Below are 26,149 nucleotides of genomic sequence, written 5' to 3'. Positions count from 1 at the left end.
AAAAGGGAGGTTTCCCTGAGGGAGAAGAAATTCTTCCTGTGGGTGCCTCATCGGCTCCTGCCCAATTTCTCAGACTGTTGACCTACTGCATGAAATTTCAGATATGCCCAACCAGACTTCACAATCATATTATGTCAATTCCTTGAAATACATCTTTTTTCTCTCTCTCTCTTGTTCTATTTCTCTACCATATATATCTCTCTGATACATATACAGCCGGTCCTCCATATCTGTGGGCTCTGCATCTGCAGATTCAGCCAACCATGGTTTGAAAATATTTTTTAGGCTGGGCACACTGTCTCACGCCTGTAATCCCAGCACTTTGGGTGGCCCAGGTGGGTGGATCACCTGAGGTCTAGAATTCGAGACCAGCCTGGCCAACATGGTGAAATCCTGTTTCTACCAAAAATACAAAAATTAGCCACGCATGGTGGCAGGCGCCTGTAATCCCAGCTACTTGGGAGGCTGAGTCAGGAGAATTGCTTGAACCTGGGAGGTAGAGACTGTAGTGAGCTGAGATCATGCCACTGCACCCCAGCCTGAGCAACAGAGCAAGACTGTCTCAAAGAAAAAAAAAATGTTTTTTTAAAAACCAATGAAAAATAACAAAACATAATATAAATACAAATACCTATTTACATAGCATTTACATTGTGTTAGATGTAAGTAATGATCATTTAAAGTAAACAAAAGGATGTGTTTAAGTTATAACCAAATGCTACATCATTTTATATCAGGGACTTGAGCATCCGCAGATTTTGGTATCTGCAGAGGATGGGGCTGCTAGGGTTGGGGGGTCCTGGAACCAAAACCCCACGGATACTAAGGGACGACTATACACATCTCCTACTGGTTCTGTTTGTGGTAGAACCTTGACTGACACAATCAGCCATGCCCTGGATGTTTCTTGGGTATTCTCTGATCCCTGCGGGGAAAAGCCTCCTGAATTCTTCCCTGGGAGTCAGGCTTCCACATGCCTGCCTGCCTGCCTTCCTTTCTTTTCTTCCTCCTTGGAGGGCTTCTACCTCAGAAATCTGGAAGGCCTCTATCTCTGAAGGGCACCATTTTCCTTCATCTGTCTAGCTCCTCATGCATTTGCTACATATTAACAACTGTGATGAAGCCTAGTTTCTCCAGATAGCTCTATTGCTAGCCTTACTCTTTTAGTCATAGAGAGCTATCTTTGTCCAATGCCAGAAGTTTACCATATTCCCTCCCCTTTCTCCTTTTCAAGTCCCACTTTCTCTTCACTACCTGTTAGACAGACTGAGAGCTGTCTCCCAATACCCATTCTCCCCTTGTTCCATGGCAGTAGCCAGCCCATGACTTTACAGGATAAAGACTAGATTTTTCAAACTCCTTTTCAGGTAAGTGGGACTAGGTTACAGCCAAAGGAACAGAATCAATGCAATGTGTCCAACTTCCAAGTTGTGCATTAACAGAAAGGTAGTCCCACCTCTCCCTTTTTTTTCACCTTCCAAATGGCCAAAATGTAGACACGATGATGGTCCATACTGAATTTTGTGGGCCACAGCACCACCCAAAAGAGAGTGGAGAAATAAGAGAGAAAACTTCATACCTATACTGCTACCTGGACTTCCATCTGGTTTATGATACTGATTTTTTTTTTTTTTAATCTCTGCAGCAAAGTCAAAAAATTTTTTTTTCTTTTCTTTTTTTTTTTTGAGATGGAGTCTTGCACTGTCACCCAGGCTGGAGTGCAGTGGCACAATCTTAGCTCACTGCAACCTCTGTCTCCCAGGTTCAAGCAATTCTTCTGCCTCAGCCTCCTGAGTAGCTGGGATTACAGGTGTGTGCCACCACACCTGGCTAATTTTTGGTCTCCAACTCTGATCTCATGATCTGCCCGCCTCAGCCTCCCAAAATGCTGGGGTTACAGGCATGAGCCACCATGCCTGGCCAACAGCCAAATTTATATCCTAACCAACACACCACTAAACTGGCCAAAAGAAAAACCAGCTCCCCCAACCCACTGTCTTCCCCAACCTAATTACTATATCAGATTGTCTTGTTACCTGGCTGTTCCTCCTCTTTCCTACCCTTAAATATGGTTGACCCCCTCTCCCACCGTGCCTTTCCTTGAATCTGGGCTCTCTATGCTTTCTCCCTTGGAAATCTCATCCACTCATGGAAAATGACTTAACATGCTTCTAATTCTAACTCATCTCTGAGCACCGGGTCTGCTTATTGGACTTCTCACTGATCAATTGCTGGTACCTCAAACTCTGCATGTTTAAAATAGAACTCACTTTCCTCTCTCACACACACACACACAAACACACATGCACACTCACCATGGGGGTGAGTAGGCAACCTGTTCTCTTCTTGATTTCCTTATTTAGGTAAATGAAATAAATGATGCCACCATCCTGCCAAGAACCCAGGCTTAAAACTACAGCAGAGGCCACAAATTCAAATGCTTGGAGACCAGGCAAGAGGCAAGGGACAAGTGGTAACTGTGGGGAGCCAAAGAGCTGCTGACCAATCTTAAAAAAGCAGCCACAACTTGCTGATCTCTGGCATGTAGGAATATTAGCCCAGTGCTGTCGGGTCTTCTGATCTTTCAAGAGAAGTAAAAAATCTAGATTTTATGTTTTATGTGATCTCTCTAGATTTTACAAACAAAACAAGAAGCCATCTTGAACTGGTCAAAATGTAAACCAAAAATTTAAAAACATATATATTTCTAAATAAATAATATATATCATAAAATGACAATGTAACTTGTAGCAAAAATAATTTGACAGATCTAATATGTCTAAATCATTTCTTGATTTTTGGAAGTTATGAATCTTTTGATGCAGTTGTCACTAGATTTTGACCCTGTATGGGGTAATGATTTGACATAGGAAGCAACATCCAATTGTTCCAACAACTTCCTTATCAAATGGATAATCATTAAATGAATTAAGTAGAGAATTTCCTTAACATCAATGATACTGTTTTTAGTGTGGAATCCTCAGTTTCTTATCAATAGCAATTAAACATTCTATAGACTTTATAAAATAGTCTAACAACATACAGAACTGATTCAGTATCTATGTTATTGACTAAGTCACAAAAATCACTTATTGAAATACCTTTTAACTTACTGGCTTATTCACTATGTTCTGTTCACTCTCAATTCATGGAGCTTCACAAACCAGGAGGGTTTATTTCAAGATTTAACAAATTGAAAGGGTTTAAGAGTTTATTACATTTTTCACTGTTGTCATCAAATACATTGATTTATTAGAAAATCCAGTAATTTTTCTCTCGGAATTGATACTTCACTTTTTTTTTTAAACAGGATACCTATTTTTTCTCATCCATAATAACTTCCACTTGTTTCAAACTTCCCTTTGTTTACATACGTCCAACTGCTTTACAGTTTATTGAAATAATGTCAGCTCTAATAGCTAAAACATGTTTTCTTATAAAGCTAAAATAAATACTGCTAGGCACGGTGGCTCAAGCCTATAATCCCGGCACTTTGGGAGGCTGAGGTGGGCAGATCACTTGAGGTCAGAAGTTTGAGACCAGCCTGGCCAACATGGTGAAACTCCATTTCTACTAAAAATACAAAAATTAGCCAGGTATGGTGGCGCATGCCTGTAATCCCAGCTACTCGGGAGGCTGAGGTAGGAGAATCACTTAAACTTGGGAGATGGAGGTTGCAGTGAGCTGAGATTGTGCCACTGCACTCCAGTCTGGGCAACAGAGCGAGACTTCATCTCAAAACAAAAAAACTCTAAAATACTGACGTCTCCATTAAACTACCATTTATTAAGGCCCAAACTCTTTAAAATATATTTTTCAATTTTTCAAACAGTCACTGCATTTGTGTCCACTACAGTGAACATACAGAACTGACTGACTTCCACCACAAGGGGTATAGCTCAGCGGTAGAGCGTTTGAATGCAGAACTTACTGACTTCCACATTGCTTCTGCAGATTGAGCACTGCAGGCTTGTCCATCAAGGTTCAATTTGTATTACTTAATTTAGTTATTTCTGCTATTTATTTGGTGTGTGGTAGTAAATATAGTTTATCAAGAAAAACATGAGTTCTCTTATTATATTGATTTATCCAAAATTGAATTTGATAACTTAGTGCCAAATTAAAACATCCACTGTTTCTAAACTTTTGGCTGAAACTCCGTACTCTCTCTAGAATTGTATTAGCACTTTCTGTATAAAATCCAATGACAATTTTCTTATTTGGTACAATGTTACAATTACATCTTTATGGAACTATATCTCAAATATAATTCTTTCTTGTCTACTCACAATAAAGACAATACAGTGTACTAAATGTTTCCCAGTGTCATAAGATCAACAAAAACCATTATATTCAAAAACCTTTAACTTTGCATTTTAATTATTAAAACATACATTAAAAAATGAAGCTTCTTAGATGATGACTTTAAATATACCTCTGATTTATGTATTTTTCAAAAAGCTGTTTTCTGATTTGGGTACATCTGGTTTTTAACAGGTGTGTCCACAATAGAATGGCGTGTTCATATCAATATTAATCCCTTTGAAATTCCAGGAAATGTGTGTGAAATGCTCAATTACTATATAGTGGTGCTAAAAATTCTGACAGTACCTTCCAAATCTTTTTCTTTTCTTTTTTTTTTTTTTTTTTTTTTGAGACAGAGTCTTGCTCTGTTGCCCAGGCTGGAGTGCAGTGATGAGATCTCGGTTTACTGCAACCTCCACCCCTGCGGGTTCTAGCCATTCTCATGTCTCAGCCTCCTGAGTAGTTCGGATTACAGGCATGCACCACCATGCTGGGCTAATTTTTTATTTTTAGCAGTGGTGAGATTTCACCATGTTGGCCAGGCTGGTCTCGAACTCCTAGTCTCAAGCAATCTGCCCACTGTGGCTTCCTGAAGTGCTGAGATTTCAGGCATGAGCCAGCGAGCTTGGCCCTAAATCTTTTTGATTGCTTTATCCTCACTCTGATAACCTTTCTGGGAGTTCTAAGTTTTCAAATACTTAATGTATGAAACTGATTATATTCTTTTAACTTTTTTTCTCGATAATCACAAATTTTCTTCACTTGCACAAGCTTTAAGAGCATTCTGATGAAATATATGTTTAACACTTTGATCTTTTAACAACAGAACTTCTGAGCACTAAATACCCAACATTTCTGTCACTAGCAATGTCACACAAATTTTTGGTTGAAAAATTATTTTTTCATTACAAAACTATAGAGTTTATGTAATAAAGTTTATCTTATAAATAATAAATTTTATTTTGTGCTGATTCTTAAACAGTATCAAAAGAAGTTCCAGGCTGGGATTCATTATTGTTATAAATTTCTTGTTCCTTCTGCAGATATCAAGATTTACATTTATCATACTTAAAAGTATTGAAACTTCATCCAGATTTTTGTTGTCTCATTCTAGGTGGATGTTTCTGATATTCCCTAATAAAATCTTAAATATATAAATATAAAACACTGCATACCTATTTTCTGAAGAATTAATGTATGTGCTTACGATAGAAGTATTTTATTATTTTTTGAGACAGGGTCTCACTCTGTCATCACCCAGGCTGAAGTGCAGTGGCAAGATCTCAGCTCACTGCAGCCTCGACCTCCCAGACTCAAGGGATCCTCCCACCTCAGCCTCTCCAGTAACTGGGACTACAGGCATGTGCCACCATGCCTGGCTAATTTTTTTTTGTATTTTTTTGTAGAGACAGGGTTTTGCCATGTTGCCCAGGCTGGTCTTGAACTCCTGGGCTCAAGTGATCCTCTTGCCTCAGCCTCCCAAAATATGGGATTACTGGTATGAGCCACTGCACCCAGTCCAATAAAAGTATTTTAAACTAGTGACTCTCCTAAAGCAATTAGTGTTTTAACACATGTAACTCGGCTGCAGTCCCTGCAGTGACACAGGCCAGATTGTGTCATAATGTGGAAACAACAGGAGGCCTATTGTCAATGGAAATGACATCCTACAACTATTAACACAAACCAATGAGTTTATGTTAAAATTTCTATCATTAATTGTAACATTTATTGTAATTACCATGAAATTATTTACCCTCGAAATATTTCAACATTGTAACCATCAATATGGTGCAGGGTGCATACAGGCTAAATATCGAATCTAGTCTATATGCTGAACTTAGTCCAGGGGCTGCCAGTTTTAGCTTCAGGCCAAAACTCCAGAAGAGATCATCAGTGGGTCCTGGAAGTGAAGATGGGTTGCATTTCAGAGTCTGAATGAACAGTCAGTGTCTTCTTTTTCCCCTTTTGGGTGGGGGATGGATATCAAGTGATGTGACACCTAGACCACTTCACTAAAGTTATCAGCCTGTTTCCAGTAGTCCTTTGATTTTTCCACCAGTGGGTTTGTATTCCAAAAAAGAGTTCCTGTCCTGTCCAACTTTCTGAGCCAAGGATTTACAAAACCTGTTTATCTGCTAGAAATGGGAGAGAATGGAAAAATCCAAATAGTTGACACCTAAATTAAAAGCAAAAAAGCATCTTGCCACATACGTACCTCCAACTCTATCTGTCCTGGTCAAGGTTTAGCTCCATGAAACCTCGCCTGATCCCACAAAGCATGCCCTCCTTCTCCCCGCTAAATGCTCACAGCATGAAATCTATTTCTCTTAGATGACATTATACCTGCTGACTACAGATGCCTGAAAGTAAATTCCAACCCCCAGCCCCAGCATCCCTTGCCCTACCCGTTATCCCCCTTTCCCACTCATTCTGGGCAATCACACCGCCACGCCTTGTCCACACCAGTCTCCTCAACCTGGAACACCCTCTTCCCTCATTCCTTCTTGCCAGAATCCATCAAGGCTCAGCACAAAGGTACTCTCCCAGGAGTCCTTCCTGAATTCTTCCGTGAGGCTACTTCCCGAGCTGCCCCGGCCCTTCTCGGGCCAAGTCTCTTCAGAAACTCATCCCATTCGTTCTCAGATGGAAGGGATCCTACACCCACGACAGGCCTCCGGGTTTGTTTAATGACTCAACCAGCGAGGGTGCTCGGTAAGCCCCACCAGCCCGCGCCCTACTCAGCAGGTAATGATTGGGACCTACGAGGTGACTGGCGCCGCGGTCGACGCTGGGACAAGGTCCTTGCTCCAGGGAGCTTACGTTCTATTCACTAACGTCAAAGAGCAGTGAGTGCTGTTACGCGTATGGGAGCCACCAGGGTCTCCGCCTGCCCTCAGGGCCACACGCGCACACGACGCTTCGCGCCTGCCTCAGTTTGTTCGTCGGACCGCACCGTCCCCGTCTCCAGAGACGTGACACACTCTCACCACGCGCTCTCGCGTTACAAGTTTGCGCAGCCGCACACCGCCAGTCCCGGCGTGCCCCGCGCGCCACGCTCCTTCGCGACAGGCCCCCAGGAGCCCCGCTGCATGCCGGGGCTTGTGGTCTCGGCGTAAGCGGCGCGCCGCGGCGAGGCGCGGCGGCCGGCGGACGCGCGTGGCAGGAAGCGGAAGCGACCTGAGGCCCTGCCCCGGCCCCGGCCCCGCCCCACGCCTCGCCGTGCCGCTCGCCGCCGGGCTAGCACTGACGTGTCTCTCGGCGGAGGTGCTGTGCGGTGGAACAGACTGGGCCGCGGGCAGCGTCGCGTCACGCGGAGCAGAGCTGAGCCGAAGCGGGACCCGGAGCCCGAGCAGCCGCCGCCATGGCAAGTGAGTCCTGCAGGGGCAGCTCTACCGAGGCCGGGACGGATCAGATCCCCTTTCCCCTCACCCGTGCGGTCCAGCGCCCGCCGGCCAGCCCTGCCCGGCCCCCTGCAGAACGCGGCCGGTGTCCCCGACCCTTCTCGAGTATCCCCACGAGTCCCGGGTGCGGCTGGCTCCCCTGGCCCCTGCTCTCACTCGTCCTGGGCAGAAGGCTTCCCTGGGTAGCGCGGACGGTTAGTTCTCTGTGTTCTAACTCTTCCTGTTTTGTTTCTCCCATCAAAGTCAAATTTCTGGAAGTCATCAAACCCTTCTGTGTCATCCTGCCGGAAATTCAGAAGCCGGAGAGGAAGGTAAGTACCCCAAATTGCCAACAAAGAAGGTTTCAGGAAACTGTCTGGACTCTGGAAGTTTACAGTATGATTAAAAATGGCTTCAGCACGGCAATGGAAACTCTCCCTTCTCTTGCCTTGGAGTGTAGTAGTGCTCTGTTATTCCGGAGAGCTGTCGAAAGGTGACCTGGTTGTGTGGAAATTTCCACCGAAGTCATCGTGCTGTATTTGGAGCATCTTTGGTGGAAGTTGCTCCGAGAACAAAGCCTCCGGTTGCCCTGTCCCAAAAATGGATCCGAGCCGTGAATGAAGAAGGCCTCAGTTAGGATAGCAGATTGAGTTACCCTCCCTTTTTCACTTCCAACGGGAGCAGGTCATGGGTTGGTTTTTTTTTTCCGGGAAATGCCCTTTGTATCCATCTGTTAAAGGGAAGGGCTGTCACTTTAGTGTTTACAAATGAGTTTGTACCTTTTATGTAGGCTGTCACAATAGCGAGAATAAAGGCTATTCTTTTATGAAGTCTGCTGCTTTTCACAGCGAATGTATTAAAACAAGGAAAGATTAAATGTAGAACTGTGTTGAATCCGAAATTGTGTGGAGTGAGTGTTGCCAGTATAAGTGCAGCTGTCAAATAACGAAAAAAAGTTTCGTCAGGTTCCTAGGTTAGAGAGTGGAGAATAAAATGTTTGTGTCCTCACATTATTTTTCTTTTTTTTTTTTTTTTTTTTTTTTTTTTTGAGACGGAGTCTCGCTCTGTCGCCCGGGCTGGAGTGCAGTGGCCGGATCTCAGCTCACTGCAAGCTCCGCCTCCCGGGTTCACGCCATTCTCCTGCCTCAGCCTCCCGGGTAGCTGGGACTACAGGCGCCGCCACCTCGCCCGGCTAGTTTTTTTTTTGTAGTTTTTAGTAGAGACGGGGTTTCACCGTGTTAGCCAGGATGGTCTCGATCTCCTGACCTCGTGATCCGCCCGTCTCGGCCTCCCAAAGTGCTGGGATTACAGGCTTGAGCCACCGCACCCGGCCCCTCACATTATTTTTCAAACTGTTGTTAAAGCATTCACATGGACACTTGGGTTCTTGGAATCCACTTTCGTTTTTTACTTAAAATAGTTTCATAGAAATGTCCATGTGCTTCTTTTAATGGACGAATTTGTAAAACTTTACCCCTCAATTCCAATGTAGTGGAGGGGTATGGCTCTGGAGGCAGGCAAGCCTAGGTCCCACTCTTTACATCGCTCCTTAGTAGCTATGTGACATTGGCCTTGTAACTCAGTGTGGTAGATGGAACAAGGGAAATATGTGCAAGGTATAGCAGTGGCTCAGGAAGGGATTAACTCTGGAAGACATGATGTCCTATGGTGGTTTTGAAGGACAAATAGAAGTCTCCTTGAAGGGATGGAAAGGAATTCCAAGTAAAAGGAGTATATCGTTTGCAAAGGCATTGGTGACAAGAGTGTAGCATGTTTGGATGAGGGGTTGTTAGATGTAGTTCCTATTGATAGAACATAATGGAAGGTGGGGAACAATAGGAGATGAATAACAAGGGCCAGACATGAGAATGTCACTTTGGAAGGAAGGGAGAGGACTAGAGTTGGTTTAGAGGCTTTTCACATCAGAGGATGAACTGCGGTACTGAGCAAGAATGGATTTAGGGGCTAGAGAGAGGCAGAGGAGACAGGACTTGGAAAAAGAGCTTTTGGGGTTTTGATGTTAAATTTGATTGTAACCAGGAGAGGGGACTTGGTGATTAAAAAGTCTTGAAAAAATTGTCTGCTGTTTGTTTCCCGTCAAGATTCATTTCAGACAGGTTACTCTGAAATGGCGCTGCCTTTTCTTGGCCACTTTCTACTTTCTTAGTGTGGTGGGATGATAGGTGGGAAGAGGAGCATTCTCAAGAGTAGAAGAGTCCTGTGAATGCCCTCACCTTTGGATGAAGTATCTGAACACTAGTTCACACCACCCTTGTGTGGCTGTATGACTGTGCCCTACTTTGCCTGCATGTATAGTTAGAGGACTGACTCCTGTTCTGGCCAGAGGGCCGGGAATGCTGACTCAGTGCCTGCCTAGAAGTGTTTTTAAAGAACACAGTTTTGTTCACTTAATACTGTCAGTCTCTCACAAGGTATTTCAACCTCAGAATCTTCCGTCTGTACAATAATTCATATTTGTTAAGCCCTCTAAAGCCATTAGTCTAGTGTAGGCAGCAGACACTAGTGAAGACACTCAGTTTCAGAGGCAGAAAACCTGGAATAGTTCCCACTCTACTCTTTAAAGACAGAGGCTTTGGGTGGGAGGTCTAAACCTTTCTTATGATACTTAATAGTCATTTTTACAGCGATTCTTGTCACCTGTGCAACCTATGTACCTGAGAAGATGTGAAAATCCTTAACAGATGTTACTAATAGGTAAAACGTGCAACTCTCCTGCCCTTCCCCAATATTGTTTATTACACTATTTTACCCTTAATTCATAGAAAATACACTATTGAGCAATTCCAAATTACCTGACTCCAGAATAACAAGGTTTTGTGACTTACACTCAAATGAAAAGTGGTTGCTCGTGTGTTTTACAAGTCATGTTCTATTGTGACATTCTTCGATCTTGAGTCTTAACTGTTAATGCTAATGGTTAAAAGTACAGTTTGGGACTCAAACTCACTTTTTAGCATTGGGGTTTGGGACAAATTATTTAGTCTTCTAAGACTGAGTTGTAAAATAAAGATAACTCTCTGTGGTGTGAGGTGAACTAGGGTGATGCCTATAGGCCCTTGCATTGTGCTCTGTGGAAGTTACGCAGTACATGGTACTTATGTTTGGTACATGGTTCAGCTTCTCTGCTGAACAGAGGAAAGGGTCTGGTTGGAGTCCATTTTTAGAGAAAGGGGTCTGATTTGAGTCCATTTTTATTAATTTGCTTTTGAAAGTAACTCCCTGCTTTAATTCATTCGCTTCTACTCTAGATTCAGTTTAAAGAGAAAGTGCTGTGGACCGCTATCACCCTCTTTATCTTCTTAGTGTGCTGCCAGGTAAGCTAAGGCTTGTATTTCGTATTGGGGAGGGGGATAAAAGTAGCTGGAAACAGGTGTGCTGACTGTTTTGCTCTTTGCCTATTCCCAGATTCCCCTGTTTGGGATCATGTCTTCAGATTCAGCTGACCCTTTCTATTGGATGAGAGTGATTCTAGCCTCTAACAGAGGTAGGACTCTGGCTCTGTCTTTTCTCTGTAGAGTGTGGGCTTACTTAGCTTCACTTAGTTAAATTATAGGCTTTGGCTTTATATGGAACTTAGAGAGTGACTTGGAAAATAGAGTGAAGAATGTTAGTATGCTGTGTTGAGTAGCCTTATTAAATGCTGAGTTCAGCACCAAGGCATACCATCATATTTGGAATCGTATTTGAGTGCAGTACAAAACCTGTATTGACAAGATAAGTCTATGCTATAGAAAGAATAAAAACATGGAAAAACAACTAGAATACTTTTTGAATACCTGAAATGATGACATTTCCATTGATAACATTCTTCAGAATATATAATTTGTTTTTCAGCTGTATCTTTTTCATATCTATAGGTTACATATGTTGTCAAAAAATATGTAACAGTGTTTTGTATCCTCTAACCAGTTACCTATGGGACTTGGGAGGATTCTGAATATGTATGTTGATACTGCATTTGATTAACTCATTTTAAAAACATAGTTGAATTAAATTCCAAATCAGTTGGACGTATAGCTCATTTTAACATAATGGGAAGTAGAGGCTTATTCACAACTAGATACAATTGTACAGGCTCCCTTTCCAGACTCTGGGAATTATTTGAATGTTATCCTTTTTTTATTAACTGATGAAGAGACAAACGTTTCTTATCTCTAAAACCAGAATGAATCTGTTTATGGTGAATTTAAATGCAGCAATCTGTTTAGACACCATGTGACTTCCTAAACAGAATAAGATGTTGCCTCGCAGGCTGAACAGAATAAATTGAATTATACACTAATCGTTGATATTTTGGGGTTCTCTAAATTAAATGCAGCTAGGAAACTGAAACACATTAGTTTCATATAAAGGTTACCCAGTCAAATTTTGCTCATTCATTTTTAAAATAATGTACTATGTTTCCAAGCTAATATTGACTGTTTTGCTTCTCCGTTTCCTCAAGGCACATTGATGGAGCTGGGGATCTCTCCCATTGTCACGTCTGGCCTTATAATGCAACTCTTGGCTGGCGCCAAGATAATTGAAGTTGGTGACACCCCAAAAGACCGAGCTCTCTTCAACGGGGCCCAAAAGTGTAAGAAAGATTGTGAATAATCTGATGTCTATAGTTGGAGAATTTGTATTTGCTATAATGGCATCAAACAGGTTTTCTTTTTCTTTTGCGGGGGGCGGCAGATGGAGTCTAACTGTGTTGCTCAGGCTGGAGTGCAGTGATGCAATCTTGGCTCACTGCAACCTTCGCCTCCCATGTTCAAGCAATTCTCCTGCCTCAGCTTCCTGAGTAACTGGGATTACAGGTGCGTGCCACTACACCTGGCTAATTTTTGTGTTTTTAGTAGAGATGGGGTTTCACTACATTGGCCATGCTGGTCTTGAACTCCTGATCTCGTGATCCACCTGCCTCGGCCTCCCAAAGTGCTGGGATTATAGGCGTGAGCCACCATGCCCAGCCCAAACAGTTTTTTCTTTTGTGCTGCAACCTCCTTGGCCTGCCAACCCTGCTCCATGGCCTGTGTTAGCATGAGCAGTTCTGGGAGAGCAGAGGTGCTAGGTGCTGGGGATGGGCCGGGCAAGGCAGGGGAGAGTGTCTGGAGTGCTCCTGAGGCTGTGTAATGGAGGGAAGGATCAGAGCTTGGAGGTCTTAGCACCCTTGGCCACCATTTCATTATTACTTAGAAGGAAGTAATGGCTACTTCAGAGCTGTCGTATGGATTAAATAATCACTGCCACAGTGCCTGGCACATAGTAGTTATTTGGCAAGTGTTTTATAGAAAAATTTAACTCACCAGGCGCGGTGGCTCATGCCTGTAATCCCAGCACTTTGGGAGGCCGAGGCGGGCAGATCACGAAGTCAGGAGATGGAGACCATCCTGGCTAACACGGTGAAACCCTGTCTCCACTAAAAATACAAAAATTTAGCCGGGTGTGGTGGCATGTGCTGTAATCCTAGCTACTCTAGAGGCTGAGGCAGGAGAATTGCTTGAACCTGGGAGGTGGAGGTTGCAGTGAGCCGAGATCACGCCACTGCACTCCAGCCTACTTGGGCAACAGAGAGAGACTCTGTCTCAAAAAAAAAAAAAAAAAAAAGAAGGAAAGCTTCTCTTAGACCGAAATAGCTTGGTAGCTGAGGGAATGGGAAGAGTAACCAAATTGATGGTATGTCGGGTTTTCCTTTTAAAAGCACATTAAATAAAAACTTGAGAAGGGATCACTTTACCCAAAAGCTAATAATTCTGTCCCCTGGACCCAGATCTGGATGGTGAGCCTAGAGAGGTGGCCCAAATCTGTAGTTCAGCTCATGAGCCATCCAGACCCCAAGTGCCTGACATTGAGTTTGGGTGCTGCAGGTGTGACGTCTCCAGATTGTCTCCGGATGCTGTCAGGAGTAGGTTCTGCTCCCTGATTTTCTTTGAATAGAACACATTTTCCAAGTATCACTTTTACTCCTCCCATGATTAAAAAGCAAGTGAATCTAGGAAAGGGTGAAACTAAAGAACAAGTGTGCTTTTGTTAAAAGGCTTTTGGTTCATCATGTACTTTGCTGATGTGATGGTTTAGCATGTTCTCAGTCGAGCCCCTTGGAGGTAGTATCACTGCTCTTCATCTTTGTTCTCCCCTGTGCCTGGCGTTGAGTGGGTGTTTCTGAACTGTTTCTTTTGCTCTGTGTAGTGACCCGCTTGGAAAACACTTCTTTCTTTTAATTCTAGTATTTGGCATGATCATTACTATCGGCCAGTCTATCGTGTATGTGATGACCGGGATGTATGGGGACCCTTCTGAAATGGGTGCTGGCATTTGCCTGCTAATCACCATTCAGGTAATTGTTACGCTAACATCTCCCTCTGAGTAGCCCCTCACACTTACCTACAGTTCTCACATAACGAATATCAACCACACCTAAAAGGAACTCCTACTGAAAGGAAGCAGAAGCCTAAGACTCTGGGTTAGCCCTCTGAATTCAGCAGAGAAAGGCTCTACTGACCACTGTCTGGGACTGAGGATGTGATCTCACTCTGTCTTCAGCATTTATATCAGAGAACCCAATTACTGAAGGACGGAACAATGTCCATGGGGAGCAGTAACACATAGTCTTGTATTTTTAAATTTTTACAGCTCTTTGTTGCTGGCTTAATTGTCCTACTTTTGGATGAACTCCTGCAAAAAGGATATGGCCTTGGTTCTGGTATCTCCCTCTTCATTGCAACTAACATCTGTGAAACCATCGTATGGAAGGCATTCAGCCCCACCACTGTCAACACTGGCCGAGGTAAGGGCCGTGTGCTCCTCTAGTGGCGACAGCTTTCAGCAAAAACTATTAAGCAATGCAAAGCAGAAGACAAAAATCCCCCCGTTCCACAGAAAAATTATATCAGTTTTAGGTTTATCTCTTCTGATTTTTAAAATCAGAAAAGTTTTTAAAACTGCAAAGTTTTAAAAACACAAATAGGCTTATAATTATAATGATACCTAACTTGCACTTTTCTTTTTTTTTTTTTTTTTTTTTTTTTTGAGGCGGAGTCTCGCTCTGTCGCCCGGACTGGAGTGCAGTGGCCAGATCTCAGCTCACTGCAAGCTCCGCCTCCCGGGTTTACGCCATTCTCCTGCCTCAGCCTCCCGAGTAGCTGGGACTACAGGCGCCCGCCACCTCGCCCGGCTAGTTTTTGTATTTTTAGTAGAGACGGGGTTTCACCATGTTAGCCAGGATGGTCTCGATCTCCTGACCTCGTGATCCGCCCGTCTCGGCCTCCCAAAGTGCTGGGATTACAGGCTTGAGCCACCGCGCCCGACCTGCACTTTTCATATAAAAATATCTCCTGAATGTTCGGCATGTCAGAATACACAATCCTGCTTCACTTTTCTTAGCACAGTATAACCTTATATTGCAACGATAAAGCAATGTTAAGTCATTTCCAGGTTTTTTTTATTGTTAATATTGAAACAGTGAACGTCCTCATATGTTCATCTTTGTATATTTTGGCAGCTGCTCTCAGTGACTAAATTTCTAAAAATGAAATTCCTAAAGCAAAGCACTTGGTCATGCAAGGGGCAGCTTTCTGAAAAGGCCTGAACTTGGAGCTTAGCACCTGCGTTCAAATCCTGGCTGTTCCTGTTAGTTGTACATAGGTGGCTTTGGGCAGATTCCCTCACCACTGAATCTTGGTTACCAGGATGAAATGAGAAGCAGCATGAAATTACGTGATGCCTGGTCCTGGTAGATGCATATCAAATATTAGCATGCTGTGCTACATCCACTAAGTGCCACGGAAATCTTGTAACAGAGCATGTTTTTAATAAAAAGGTCAAAACATACAAGGGAAGCCTTAGAGAGTGTGACTTTTTAGGGAAAGGAAATAAACATTTTTGACACTAAATATCTTCACTGAGGAGTATTCCAGGAGAAATAATCATGCATTATTTGAGAGTTTTCTTTTAATTGAATGTTGGAAACAGAGTCCTTGGCCTCCAGAGACCATATTATCTCATTAATGAGATGGAAAACTGGTCCCCAGACAAGTGAAGGCTGCATGTGCCTAGCAAGTTACAAAGGATAGTGGAGCTTGAAGTAGGGAGCCATAGAGAAGAGTGGGCAAGGTCACATTTGATGCTTCCTTAGGTACTTTGTATAATTTTAGGAAATCCAAGGTAAATTGGGAGAAGCAGGTCTGGAAGGCAAAGTTTGCCAGGATGTGAAAAGGCAGGAGAGGGAAGGCATTGTAGGAGTTCAGGTATTTGACAAGACCATCATGGTGACTGGCCTTTGGGGAGCGCCTGAGTGGGAAGGAAGTAAAGTCAGAGGAGAAGGCCCTGGTGGCTTAGCAGCCCAGTAGTAGCCACCGGAGGCTCATGTTACATTCTGCAGCAGGGTATTGAGTGATGGGAGCCAGAGTTTGGAAGGAGTGATTTGCTCTGCACTGAAAGGCAGAGAGAGCAGCTAGGTGTGTACAGCAGTAATCCAGCCCCAACCAAGCCATCCTACAGGAGAGCATTGTGTCAGGGCATTTGGAGGAAGCAAGTAAGAGAGGGGACCAGAGAGGCACTTTCAAGGTGGGGGAAAACTAAGACGCAAAGGTGGGTTTGTCTGGCCTTGAAGTCAATGTGTCTAAATGTCAGTTGCTCATGTTTGGGACCTGGCTGACACGAGATGCATTCAGGAAGGGCTGTGCCCCATGGCCTGCATGTGGGCAGTGAGTGGTGCTGGAGGAAGAGCCTGGTGAGGAGGGGCAGGGAGAGCCACACAGAGGGCACAGCTGGGACGGCAGCTTTGCAGCTGTGCCTGGAGACGTTGCAGCTTGGCTTGGGATGGGGGAGGCTGTGAATGAGATGCTATAGGCAGAGAGAGTAATCACTGCTGCTTCCCTGGGCAGCAAGAACAATCCAGAACTGGGAATTAGTCCCAAATTCGATACCGTGGGGAAACAGGCCAGCCTTGTCACACAGGACCAAAAGGTGGAAAGGATGGGAACTGACGAAAGACCACCACAGGGTGCAATGAGGACATGATGGCCAGTCAGGACATGGTGTCTCTTTCACAGAAGCCACAGCAGAGGAGGTCAGTGGTCACATTGGTTAGCTGGTCTGCCTGACATGTCATCTCTGAATGGTCCAGGAAGATGTGGCAGGTGGTCCCAGCTATCATGTGTTAGAAACTTGAGGACAGTGCTTTTGAGTTCTTTAGTTTCACCTTTTCCTAGATTCATTTGCTTTTTAGTCATGGGAGGGGTAAAAGTGAAACTTGGAAAATTTGTTCTATGAAAGGAAAATCAAGGAGCAGAACCTACTCCTGACAGCATCCAGAGACACAATCTGGAGATGTCACATCTGCAGCACCCAACCTCAGTGTCAGACACTTGGGGGTCTGAATGGCTCGTGAACTGAACTACAGATTTGGGCCACCTCTCTAGGCTCACCATCCAGGTCTAGGTCCAGAGGACAGAATTATTAGCTTTGGGGTAAAGTGATCCCTTCTCAAGTTTTTATTTAACGTGCTTTTAAAAGGAAAACCCCACATACCATCAATTTGGTTACTCTTCCCATTCCCTCAGCTACCAAGCTATTTTGGTTGAATAGAAGCTTTCCTTTTTGTGGGATGTCTTCATTTCTTACATTTCACTCTATTTCACTGTTAAGCACAAGGGAATGGACACATTTGATAAGTTCCACAGTACTAGATGGGTCCTCTAAGTATGGTCTGGCCTTCAGTTTCAGTTTTCCTATTTAATCTGTCATGTAAAATAAATTTTACTCCAAAGTGGCCATCAAATATAGTCCCTATTTGACTTTTGTTGTTGTTGAGATGGAGTCTTGTTCTGTCATCCAGACTCAAGTGTAGTGGTGCCATCTCAGCTCACTGCAACCTCCACCTCCCGGGTTCAAGCAGCTTTCTGCCTCAGCCTCCTGAGTATGGCGCCCGCCACCATGCTCGGCTAATTTTTTTGTATTTTTAGTACAGACGGGGTTTCACCATCTTGGCCAGGCTGGTCTTGAACTCCTGACCTTGTGATCCACCCACCTCAGCCTCCCAAAGTGCTGGGATTACAGGCGTGAGCCACCGTGCCCGACTCCTATTTGACTTTTTAAAAAGTGCTCCTCAGAGTACCGATACCATGACCCCACATTGCCCACAGAGACCCTGTTTCTGGAAGTAATGCCAGCTTCCTGCCAGTAGAAGCACTGTGAGTTGCCAGGCTTCCATTATGGGATGGTTACACCGTCCTGGAACGGCAGAGGTTACCACTTATTTCTTTCTTTCACTTTTTAGTTTTTTAACTTAAATGAATTTCTTGCTAATATCTAAAACTTAGGCCTTAATAATGCACCACACTCCCCGCCTTCCTCTCACTTGTTACTCTGTTGTCTGGTTCTCAGATTGGGTCCCCTTCCCGTTTCCCTCAGTCCCTCAGTAAGCTCACTCCACCCCTAGGCCTGCCTCCCTCAGGAGCATCTCCTGGCACAGTGTGATTTGGATGGGGCCACATGGTGGATGCAAGCACATCCTCTGTACTTGTACCCTTGGTATGAGGAGCAGAGAGCTGGAGCTTCCCCACTCACCAGCCAGGGGCAGCCTGCACTTCAGAGCTGTTGAATGGGTACTTGTGCTTCTCAGGATTTTCCAGGAAAGTAGATTTGCCGGCTCTGAGTCCCCTCTTCAGTGGGTGACCCCTTCCAGCTAGAGTTCAGCAGAGTCTGCTTTTATTTTTGTAAATTATCATCATTCCACACCTCTGGTGGCCACTGACTCATGTGCCTAAGAAATGAGACTAGTTAATTTTAAAAAGTGGAATAGTGGTTGGGTGCTGTGGCTCACACCTGTAATCCCAACACTTTGAGTGGGTGAGGCAGGAGGATCGCTTGAGGTCAGGAGTTCAAGACCAGACTGGGTAACATAGTGAGACCCCAACTGTACAAAAATAAAAAATTAGCCAGGTGTGGTAGCACGTCTGTAGTCCCAGCTATTTGGAAGGCTCCAAATAGATAGGAGGATCACTTGAGCCCAGGAGGAGGAGGTTGAGGCTATAGTGAGGTGCTGCCACACCACTGCACTCCAGCGAAGGCAACAGAGAGAGACCCTGTCAAAAAAAAAAAAAAAAAAAAACAGAATAGCCCGTTTCTGTAGTTTGAATTCTCTACAGAAGAGAAGTGAGGGATGAGTAGAATACATGCTGTATCCCTGTGGCTATGGGCACCATGTGTCTAATAACTTAAGTTTGTTTTCCTCTTTTTATTTTTCTCTGCTAAGAAGCCTAGAAGCAAATTGAGTTGCCTGTTTGTTTCTTCACATTTATGTCCTCCTTTGCCAACAGGAATGGAATTTGAAGGTGCTATCATTGCACTTTTCCATCTGCTGGCCACACGCACAGACAAGGTCCGAGCCCTTCGGGAGGCGTTCTACCGCCAGAATCTCCCCAACCTCATGAACCTCATTGCCACCATCTTTGTCTTTGCAGTGGTCATCTATTTCCAGGTGCGTCCAGATCCAACCCCAGGGAGTTTCCGTGGTCTGGAGTTAAGTGTCAGGATGCCTTGTGTGCAGTCCCCCGCTCTGTGGGGTGCACTGTCATCATACTGTATGGAAACAATGAGATGGTATGTGAAGGCAGCAGGTTTCCAGATGAGCTGGACAAGCGCGTTCATTGAGTCATGGGACCTGCCATTAACGAAACAAAATTAAGGCAGTTCTAACATTTGTGAAATCATGTTCCTTTGGGTTGGGCCTATCAACAGGTAAGAAGATATATTTCTAAGTTCTTAGTTCAAGAGAAGCAAAGAGTACTCTAGCTCTGAAACCTCATTGCTCTCTTATAGAAAATTTGTGTGATATTTATAGGTAACTTCAGCATCTCGGAAAAGGCCTGTCTTCTTGAGCTGTCTTACCTTTAAAAGTATTCCATCTTTTAAACTTGCTTCTGAGTAAGAAACCTGAACTGCTAGTTGTTTCCCTGTAATTGGATTGATCTTTGTATTTTTTGATGGTCCACTTTGTATTTTTGGTGTTTATTAAAAAGAAGGGACAGAGATAAAAGGTAGTTTGATGTTTGTGAAAGGTATTTATAGCAGCTACATGCTTTTCCTATTCCTTCTGCTGAGACTAAGCCAGATTCCTGCTTAATAAAAAGCTAACTCTTTAGGGGCTTTGCCAGAATTTGCAGTCAGATCATTAAGAATTTAATTTTTTTTTTGAGACGGAGTCTTGCTCTGTTGCCCAGGCTGGAGTGCAGTGGCACGATCTTGACTCACTGTGACCTCTGCCTCCCAGGTTCAAGAGATTCTCCTACCTCAGCCTCCCAAGTAGATGGGACTACGGGTGCCCGCCACCACGCCTGGTGAATTTTTTTTGTATTTTTAGTAGAGACAGGGTTTCACCGTGTTAGCCAGGATGGTCTCGATCTCCTGACCTCGTGATCCGCCCGCCTCCACATCCCAAAGCGCTGGGATTACAGGCGGTAGCCACTGCGCCCAGCTTTAAGTATTTAATTTTTAAATCCTCTGTATTCTGAGCCCTGTTATGGGTACTGGGAATTCATAAAAATAAACCCTTTCTACTCTCCAAGGGTTTCAGAGGGAGAGGTTGTATTCCTAGAAAAGTTTAGCTTTTCTGTTTATGATTAAAAACACCGTAAGGAACTGTTGCAAGGTGTGAGGCCACTGCTGTAGTGGCCCTGCCTCAGAGCTAGTGTAAAAGCTCAGGAAACATCACCAGCTAGAGAGAAACGCTGTTGGGATTTGGGTGTGTGGCCTCCAGGCTTTTCTCCATATTCCACACAGATGTGGATGTAATGTGATAGGCTTTGTCTTTTGGGGAAAAAAAAAAAGGATCATTCCAGCGTGCTCACTTCCATGTTTTGTTTTGTGTGAGACAGGGTCTCATCGTGTTGCTCAGGCTGGAATGCAGTGGCGTGATCTCGGCTCACTGCAGCCTAGACCTCCCAGGCTCAAGTGATCGTCCCACCTCAGCCTCCTGAGTACCTGGGACGACAGGCATGCACCACTACACCCGGCTAGTTTTGTTTATTTTTTGTAGAGATATAGTCTCACTGTGTTGCCCAGGCTGGTCTCGAACTTCTGGGCTCAAGCAATTCTCCCACCTCGGCCTCCCAAAGTGCTGGGATTACAGGTGTAAGCTACCCCACCTAGCCTTCAGTGTATTTTTAAACCAGCTTTTCTGGGCCCCTTCTGGATGTTCCCCCAAAGTGCAGGAGTGCAGTGGTGGGTAAGGAATGGGCACAAGCTCTCAGAAACTGGGAGCCCCAGAACCAGCACACAGGATTTCCTCCCTTGTGGCCCACTGGATAGTCCCCGGCTGGACTGTGCTCCTGTGCAGCAGGCTGGAATGAGGCAGTGAAGGGGATTTGGTTCTGTTTGGCTTCTCAGGGCTTCCGAGTGGACCTGCCAATCAAGTCGGCCCGCTACCGCGGCCAGTACAACACCTACCCCATCAAGCTCTTCTATACGTCCAACATCCCCATCATCCTGCAGTCCGCCCTGGTGTCCAACCTTTATGTCATCTCCCAAATGCTCTCAGCTCGCTTCAGTGGCAACTTGCTGGTCAGCCTGCTGGGCACCTGGTCGGTAAGTAGGCTCTTCGAAGATGAGCTAGCAATGCACCTAGTTGGAGTGGTTTCTGTCAGTGTGTCTGGCTCATGAACAGATGTTTCATCCAAAGATATTTTCCATTGTAACTTTTACAAATTCAGCACATTAAATTATCTTTTCAGTAAGAAAATTGTACCATGGGCACCGAGTAAAATTGCATTCTTTCATCTGCTCAGAACTATTTTTGCCCTGATGCTAAAGTAAAATGAGGAGCACTCACATGCATTTGGTTTCTTCTTCCCCAGGACACGTCTTCTGGGGGTCCTGCACGTGCTTATCCAGTTGGTGGCCTTTGCTATTACCTGTCCCCTCCAGAATCTTTTGGCTCTGTGTTAGAAGACCCGGTCCATGCAGTTGTATACATAGTGTTCATGCTGGGCTCCTGTGCATTCTTCTCCAAAACGTGGATTGAGGTCTCAGGTTCCTCTGCCAAAGATGTAAGTAGAAGCAAAACCTTCTAGAAGGGTGATGAAAGTGTGGCTAGTATAAGGGGTGTGGATTTGTCACCTCATCATAAATAGTGGTCTGTGACACATGCAGACAAATTGTCCTCCTTTAGGGGGCAGTTCAGAAGCTTTAAGGGCTGACAGATGGAGCTCAGCCAGTAGATCAGTTGTAGGTATGAGAATCTGAATCCACAGTTAGACTTTGTCATACAACTTCCTTGCAGCAGTTTTAAAGTTCTCTGTATGAATATTGTCAGTGCTGGAAGAGGCGATCTGTTGTCAGTGCTGGAAGTGGTACTGTTTAGTACCACGTGGAATGCCTGTTTCCCCTTCAACCTCCAATTCCAACTTCTCCCCTGTGGGCACCCTGCAGGTTGCAAAGCAGCTGAAGGAGCAGCAGATGGTGATGAGAGGCCACCGAGAGACCTCCATGGTCCATGAACTCAATCGGTGAGTGGCGGCCCCAGGTCCCCAACCTCCCATCTGTGGACATGTGTTGTTCCTTTCCACGCAGGGCATCCTGATAGACCCTAGCACTTACTGGGTCACTAAATCTTATCCTTGGGTTACAGGACAGAACTAAATGTTAAATATGTATGAACTTGCTAAGTACTGGACACTCGAAATGTAAAAATAAACACTTAACAGCCCTTTTCCTCCAGAGGTAGCCACTGGGTAAGGAGATGGAAGCATGTGGCCAGGCAGGTGGGAGACAGTGCGGTAAAGGTTCTGGGAGCAACAGCTGTGAGCGGCAGCAGGACCCTCATTCACCCTGGCTCATGCCGGTGAGGTGCTGAAGAGAGCACCCTGGAGGAGGGTCAGTCTGAGCTCAGAGCAGGCAGGTCCTGGCGTCTGAGCGCATTTTGGGGCCTGAGGTGGCGGTAAGGCTAGAGAAGCCGGCTGTGGCTGGGCACGGAAGGGGTTGATTTACGTTTGAAGCAGGGCAGAAGGGATGGAGCCTGCAGTCTCTTAGGAAGGTCAGTGCTAATACACGAAACCACACTAGAGAGGGAGAGGGGGAGGCCACATACCTGCTGGGCTGTGGCGAGAGTTTGGGCCAGAGGTGATGGTGCCAGATATAGCTGTCCCCTTGGGGATGGAGCAGTTAGGTGAGGAAGGGCGAAGTCCAGGTGACCTTAGATGCTGCCACAGCACTCTTCAGTCTGCACAGTCTCCATTACAACTACTCATCTCTTCCATCGTCACTCACAAGCAGCCACAGACAGACACAGACAAATGAGCATGGCTGTATTCCTACAAAGCTGTCTACAAAGTCAGCTGCAGACCAGGTTGTCCTATGGGCCTTACCTAAAAGAAGCAACCACAGGAAAAGCCAGAACTGCAAACTTCAGATCATTTTCTAATCCCTAGCAGGGATGGTAGGCAATTTAGTTCATTCTCTTAATATTAAGCTGCTGAATTTACAGCACTCTGCAGTAGAAATATAATTCAAGTCACATGTAATTTTTTTTAATTTCTAGAAGTCACATTTAAAAAGTAAAAAGAAAAAGGTGAAATTAATTTTAATATATTTAACCCAGTATATCCAAAGTACCATTTCAACATTATAATTAATGTAAGAAAAACCATGATGAGATATTTTACATCCTTGTCTTCAAATTAAATCTCCAAAATCTCATGTGACATCTCAGTTTGGTCTGGTTACAGTCTCCTGGCCACTATGGCCAGTGTGGCCGCTGCCTGGACAGCAGCGCCTTGGCCTGGAGCACTAGAGGCAGTAGATGACTTTCAAGGAGACAGCAGAGGGGCCTTTGAGGCATTAGGTCCCAAAGTCCCAGGTGAGCCTGTTGGCCACCTGGCTCACAGGGGGGCTCTGTGGGTGTCCCGGAGCTGACTGTGTCCCCTTCCCCAGGTACATCCCCACAGCCGCGGCCTTCGGTGGGCTGTGCATCGGTGCCCTCTCAGTCCTGGCTGACTTCCTGGGCGCCATTGGGTCTGGAACTGGGATCCTGCTCGCAGTCACCATCATCTACCAGTACTTTGAGATCTTCGTTAAGGAGCAGAGTGAGGTCGGCAGCATGGGGGCCCTGCTCTTCTGAGCCCGTCTCCTGGACGGGTTGCGGAAGCTGCTCCAGAAGCGCCTCGGGAGGGGAGCTCTCATCATGGCGCGTGCTGCTGCGGCATATGGACTTTTGTTTAATAATGTTTTTGAATTTCATATTCTTTCATTCCACTGTGTAAAGTGCTAGACATTTTCCAATTTAAAATTTTGCTTTTTATCCTGGCATTGGCAAAAAGAACTGTGAAAGTGAAATTTTATTCAGCCAACTGCCAGAGAAGTGGAAATGGTATAGGATTGTCCCCAAGTGTCCATGTAACTTTTGTTTTAACCTTTGCACCTTCTCAGTGCCGCATGCGGCTGCAGCAGTCTCACCTGTTTCCCCACAAAGGGAATTTCTCACTCTGGTTGGAAGCACAAAAACTGAAATGTCTACGTTTCATTTTGGCAGTAGGGTGTGAAGCTGGGACCAGATCATGTATTTCCCGGAGACGTGGGACCTTGCTGGCATGTCTCCTTCACAATCAGGCGTGGGAATATCTGGCTTAGGACTGTTCTTCTCTTTAAGACACCATTGTTTTCCCTTATTTTAAAAGTGATTTTTTTTAAGGACAGAACTTCTTCCAAAAGAGAGGGATGGCTTTCCCAGAAGACACTCCCGGCCGTCTGTGGATTTGTCTGTGTGCACCTGTTGGCTCTTCTAGCTGACTCTTCTGGTTGGACTTAGAGTTTGCCTGTTTCTGCTAGCTCCATGTTTAGTCCCCTTGGGTCATCAGCTCTACCAAACTGAGCCTGGCCAAGCTAGGGGGACAGACCCTTGCAGTGATGTCCATTTGTCTAGATTCTGCCAGTCATCACTGGACGCGTCTCCTCGCGGCTGCCCTAGCAAGGGGAGACATTGTGGTGGCTATCAGACATGGACAGAAACTGACTTAGTGCTCACAAGCCACTACACCTTCTGGGCTGAAGATCACCCAGCTGTGTTTTCAGTTTTCTTACCATGCTTAGGACTGCACACAAGTGAGCAGACGCCACCAACTTCCTTTCTGCATCACCAGTGTTGTCAGCAGAGAGAGGACAGCACAGGCTCAAGGTCGGTAATGAAGTCAGGTTCGGGGTGTGTGGGCTGTGGTGGTGTTGATCAGTTGCTCCAGTGTTTGAAATAAGAAGACTCATGTTTATATCTGGAATAAGTTGTTTGTGCTGACAGGTGGCCTAGGTCCTGGGGATGGGCACCCTCCCTCTGTCCTTGAGGGAGTCCCCTCTTAGGACAGGCACTGCCTGGCAGCAAGGGCAGCAGAGTTGGGCACTGAGATCCTGAGGAGCTCGAGGTTTCGAGCTGGCTTTAGACATTGGTGGGACCAAGGATGTTTTGCTGGATGCCCCAATCCTAAGAAGGGGTCCTGGGGGTGCATGCAGCCTATCAGGGAGACTCCACACTGACAGTGGGCACACGGCAGCCTGCGAAGCACAGGGCCACCGCCACAGCCTGGCAGAGGGGCACACTGTCTGGAGACCTCGCTGGCAGTGCTAGCCAGGAAACAGAGTGACCAAGGGACAAGAAGGGACTTGCCCAAAGCCACCCAGCAACTCAGCAGCAGAACCAAGATGGGCCCCAGGCTCCTCCATATGGTCCAGGGCTTACCACCCTATCACACGTGGCCTTGTCTAGACCCAGTCCTGAGCAGGGGAGAGGCTCTGAGACCTGATGCCCTCCTACCCACATGGTTCTCCCACTGCCCTGCCCACTCTGCTGCTACAGAGGGGCAGGGCCTCCCCAGCCCATGCTTAGGAATGCTTGGCCTCTGGCAGGCAGGCAGCTGTACCCAAGCTGGTGGGCTGGGGACTGGAGGGCGCCAGGCCTCAGGAGGAGCCCCATAGTCCTGCCTGCAGCCTGTAACCATCGGCTGGGCCCTGCAAGGCCCATACTCACACCCTGTGGGTGATGGTCACAGTGGGTGGGTGGGGACTGACCCCAGCTTCCAGGGGACTGTCACTGTGGACGCCAAAATGGCATAACTGAGACAAGGTGAATAAGTGACAAATAAAGCCAATTTTTTACAAGGTACTTGGTCATGTTCTCTTAATTTTAAATCAGATTTTATTCCCCCAAAGGCCAGTGAGGCCCAAAGCTTGAGTGCAACTTTATGTGTGTCAAAGGCTTGGCTGGGGCGCTCAGGCATTTTGCCTGGAAAAGTTCCCTTCTGGTGGTCATGTCAGCCTGGTGCTCACATTTGTGATAAAGTGAAATGGCTGCTGGGCCACACATGTGGGGCTACTGCAGGGCTCTGCCAGTGAGGCAGAATGCACGGGCTGTCCCGTGAGAATGCAGAGGCCTCTACTGAGCCAGGCACCTGCCACCCCGTGGAAGAGTGGGAACC

General features: G+C 45.6%; 1 protein-coding gene and 1 long non-coding RNA gene across 2 annotated transcripts; one reads left to right on the top strand and one right to left on the bottom strand.

Annotated features, from left to right (window-relative positions):
* Nucleotides 1–6,024: 6,024 nt before the first annotated feature.
* Nucleotides 6,025–7,380, bottom strand: LOC117083348. Its single transcript, XR_004437056.1, has 2 exons — nt 6,714–7,380; nt 6,025–6,443 (listed from the first exon to the last, which is right to left on the bottom strand). It is a non-coding gene; the product is annotated as an uncharacterized LOC117083348 (long non-coding RNA).
* SEC61A1 (SEC61 translocon subunit alpha 1) lies at nt 7,366–25,836 on the top strand. The gene is made up of 12 exons (XM_033210889.1): nt 7,366–7,676; nt 7,953–8,020; nt 10,958–11,023; nt 11,115–11,193; nt 12,154–12,285; nt 13,919–14,028; nt 14,325–14,478; nt 19,013–19,173; nt 21,081–21,278; nt 21,548–21,739; nt 22,122–22,198; nt 23,622–25,836. The coding sequence occupies exons 1-12, from the start codon at nt 7,670–7,672 to the stop codon at nt 23,806–23,808; spliced, it is 1,431 nt and encodes a 476-aa protein (XP_033066780.1). The 5' UTR covers nt 7,366–7,669; the 3' UTR covers nt 23,809–25,836.
* The last annotated feature ends 313 nt before the right edge of the window (nt 25,837–26,149 follow it).

The sequence above is a fragment of the Trachypithecus francoisi genome, unplaced genomic scaffold (assembly GCF_009764315.1).
Source record: "Trachypithecus francoisi isolate TF-2019V2 unplaced genomic scaffold, Tfra_2.0 Lachesis_group0, whole genome shotgun sequence".
NCBI lineage: Eukaryota > Metazoa > Chordata > Mammalia > Primates > Cercopithecidae > Trachypithecus > Trachypithecus francoisi.
This window is presented reverse-complemented; position numbering and strand designations above follow the sequence as displayed.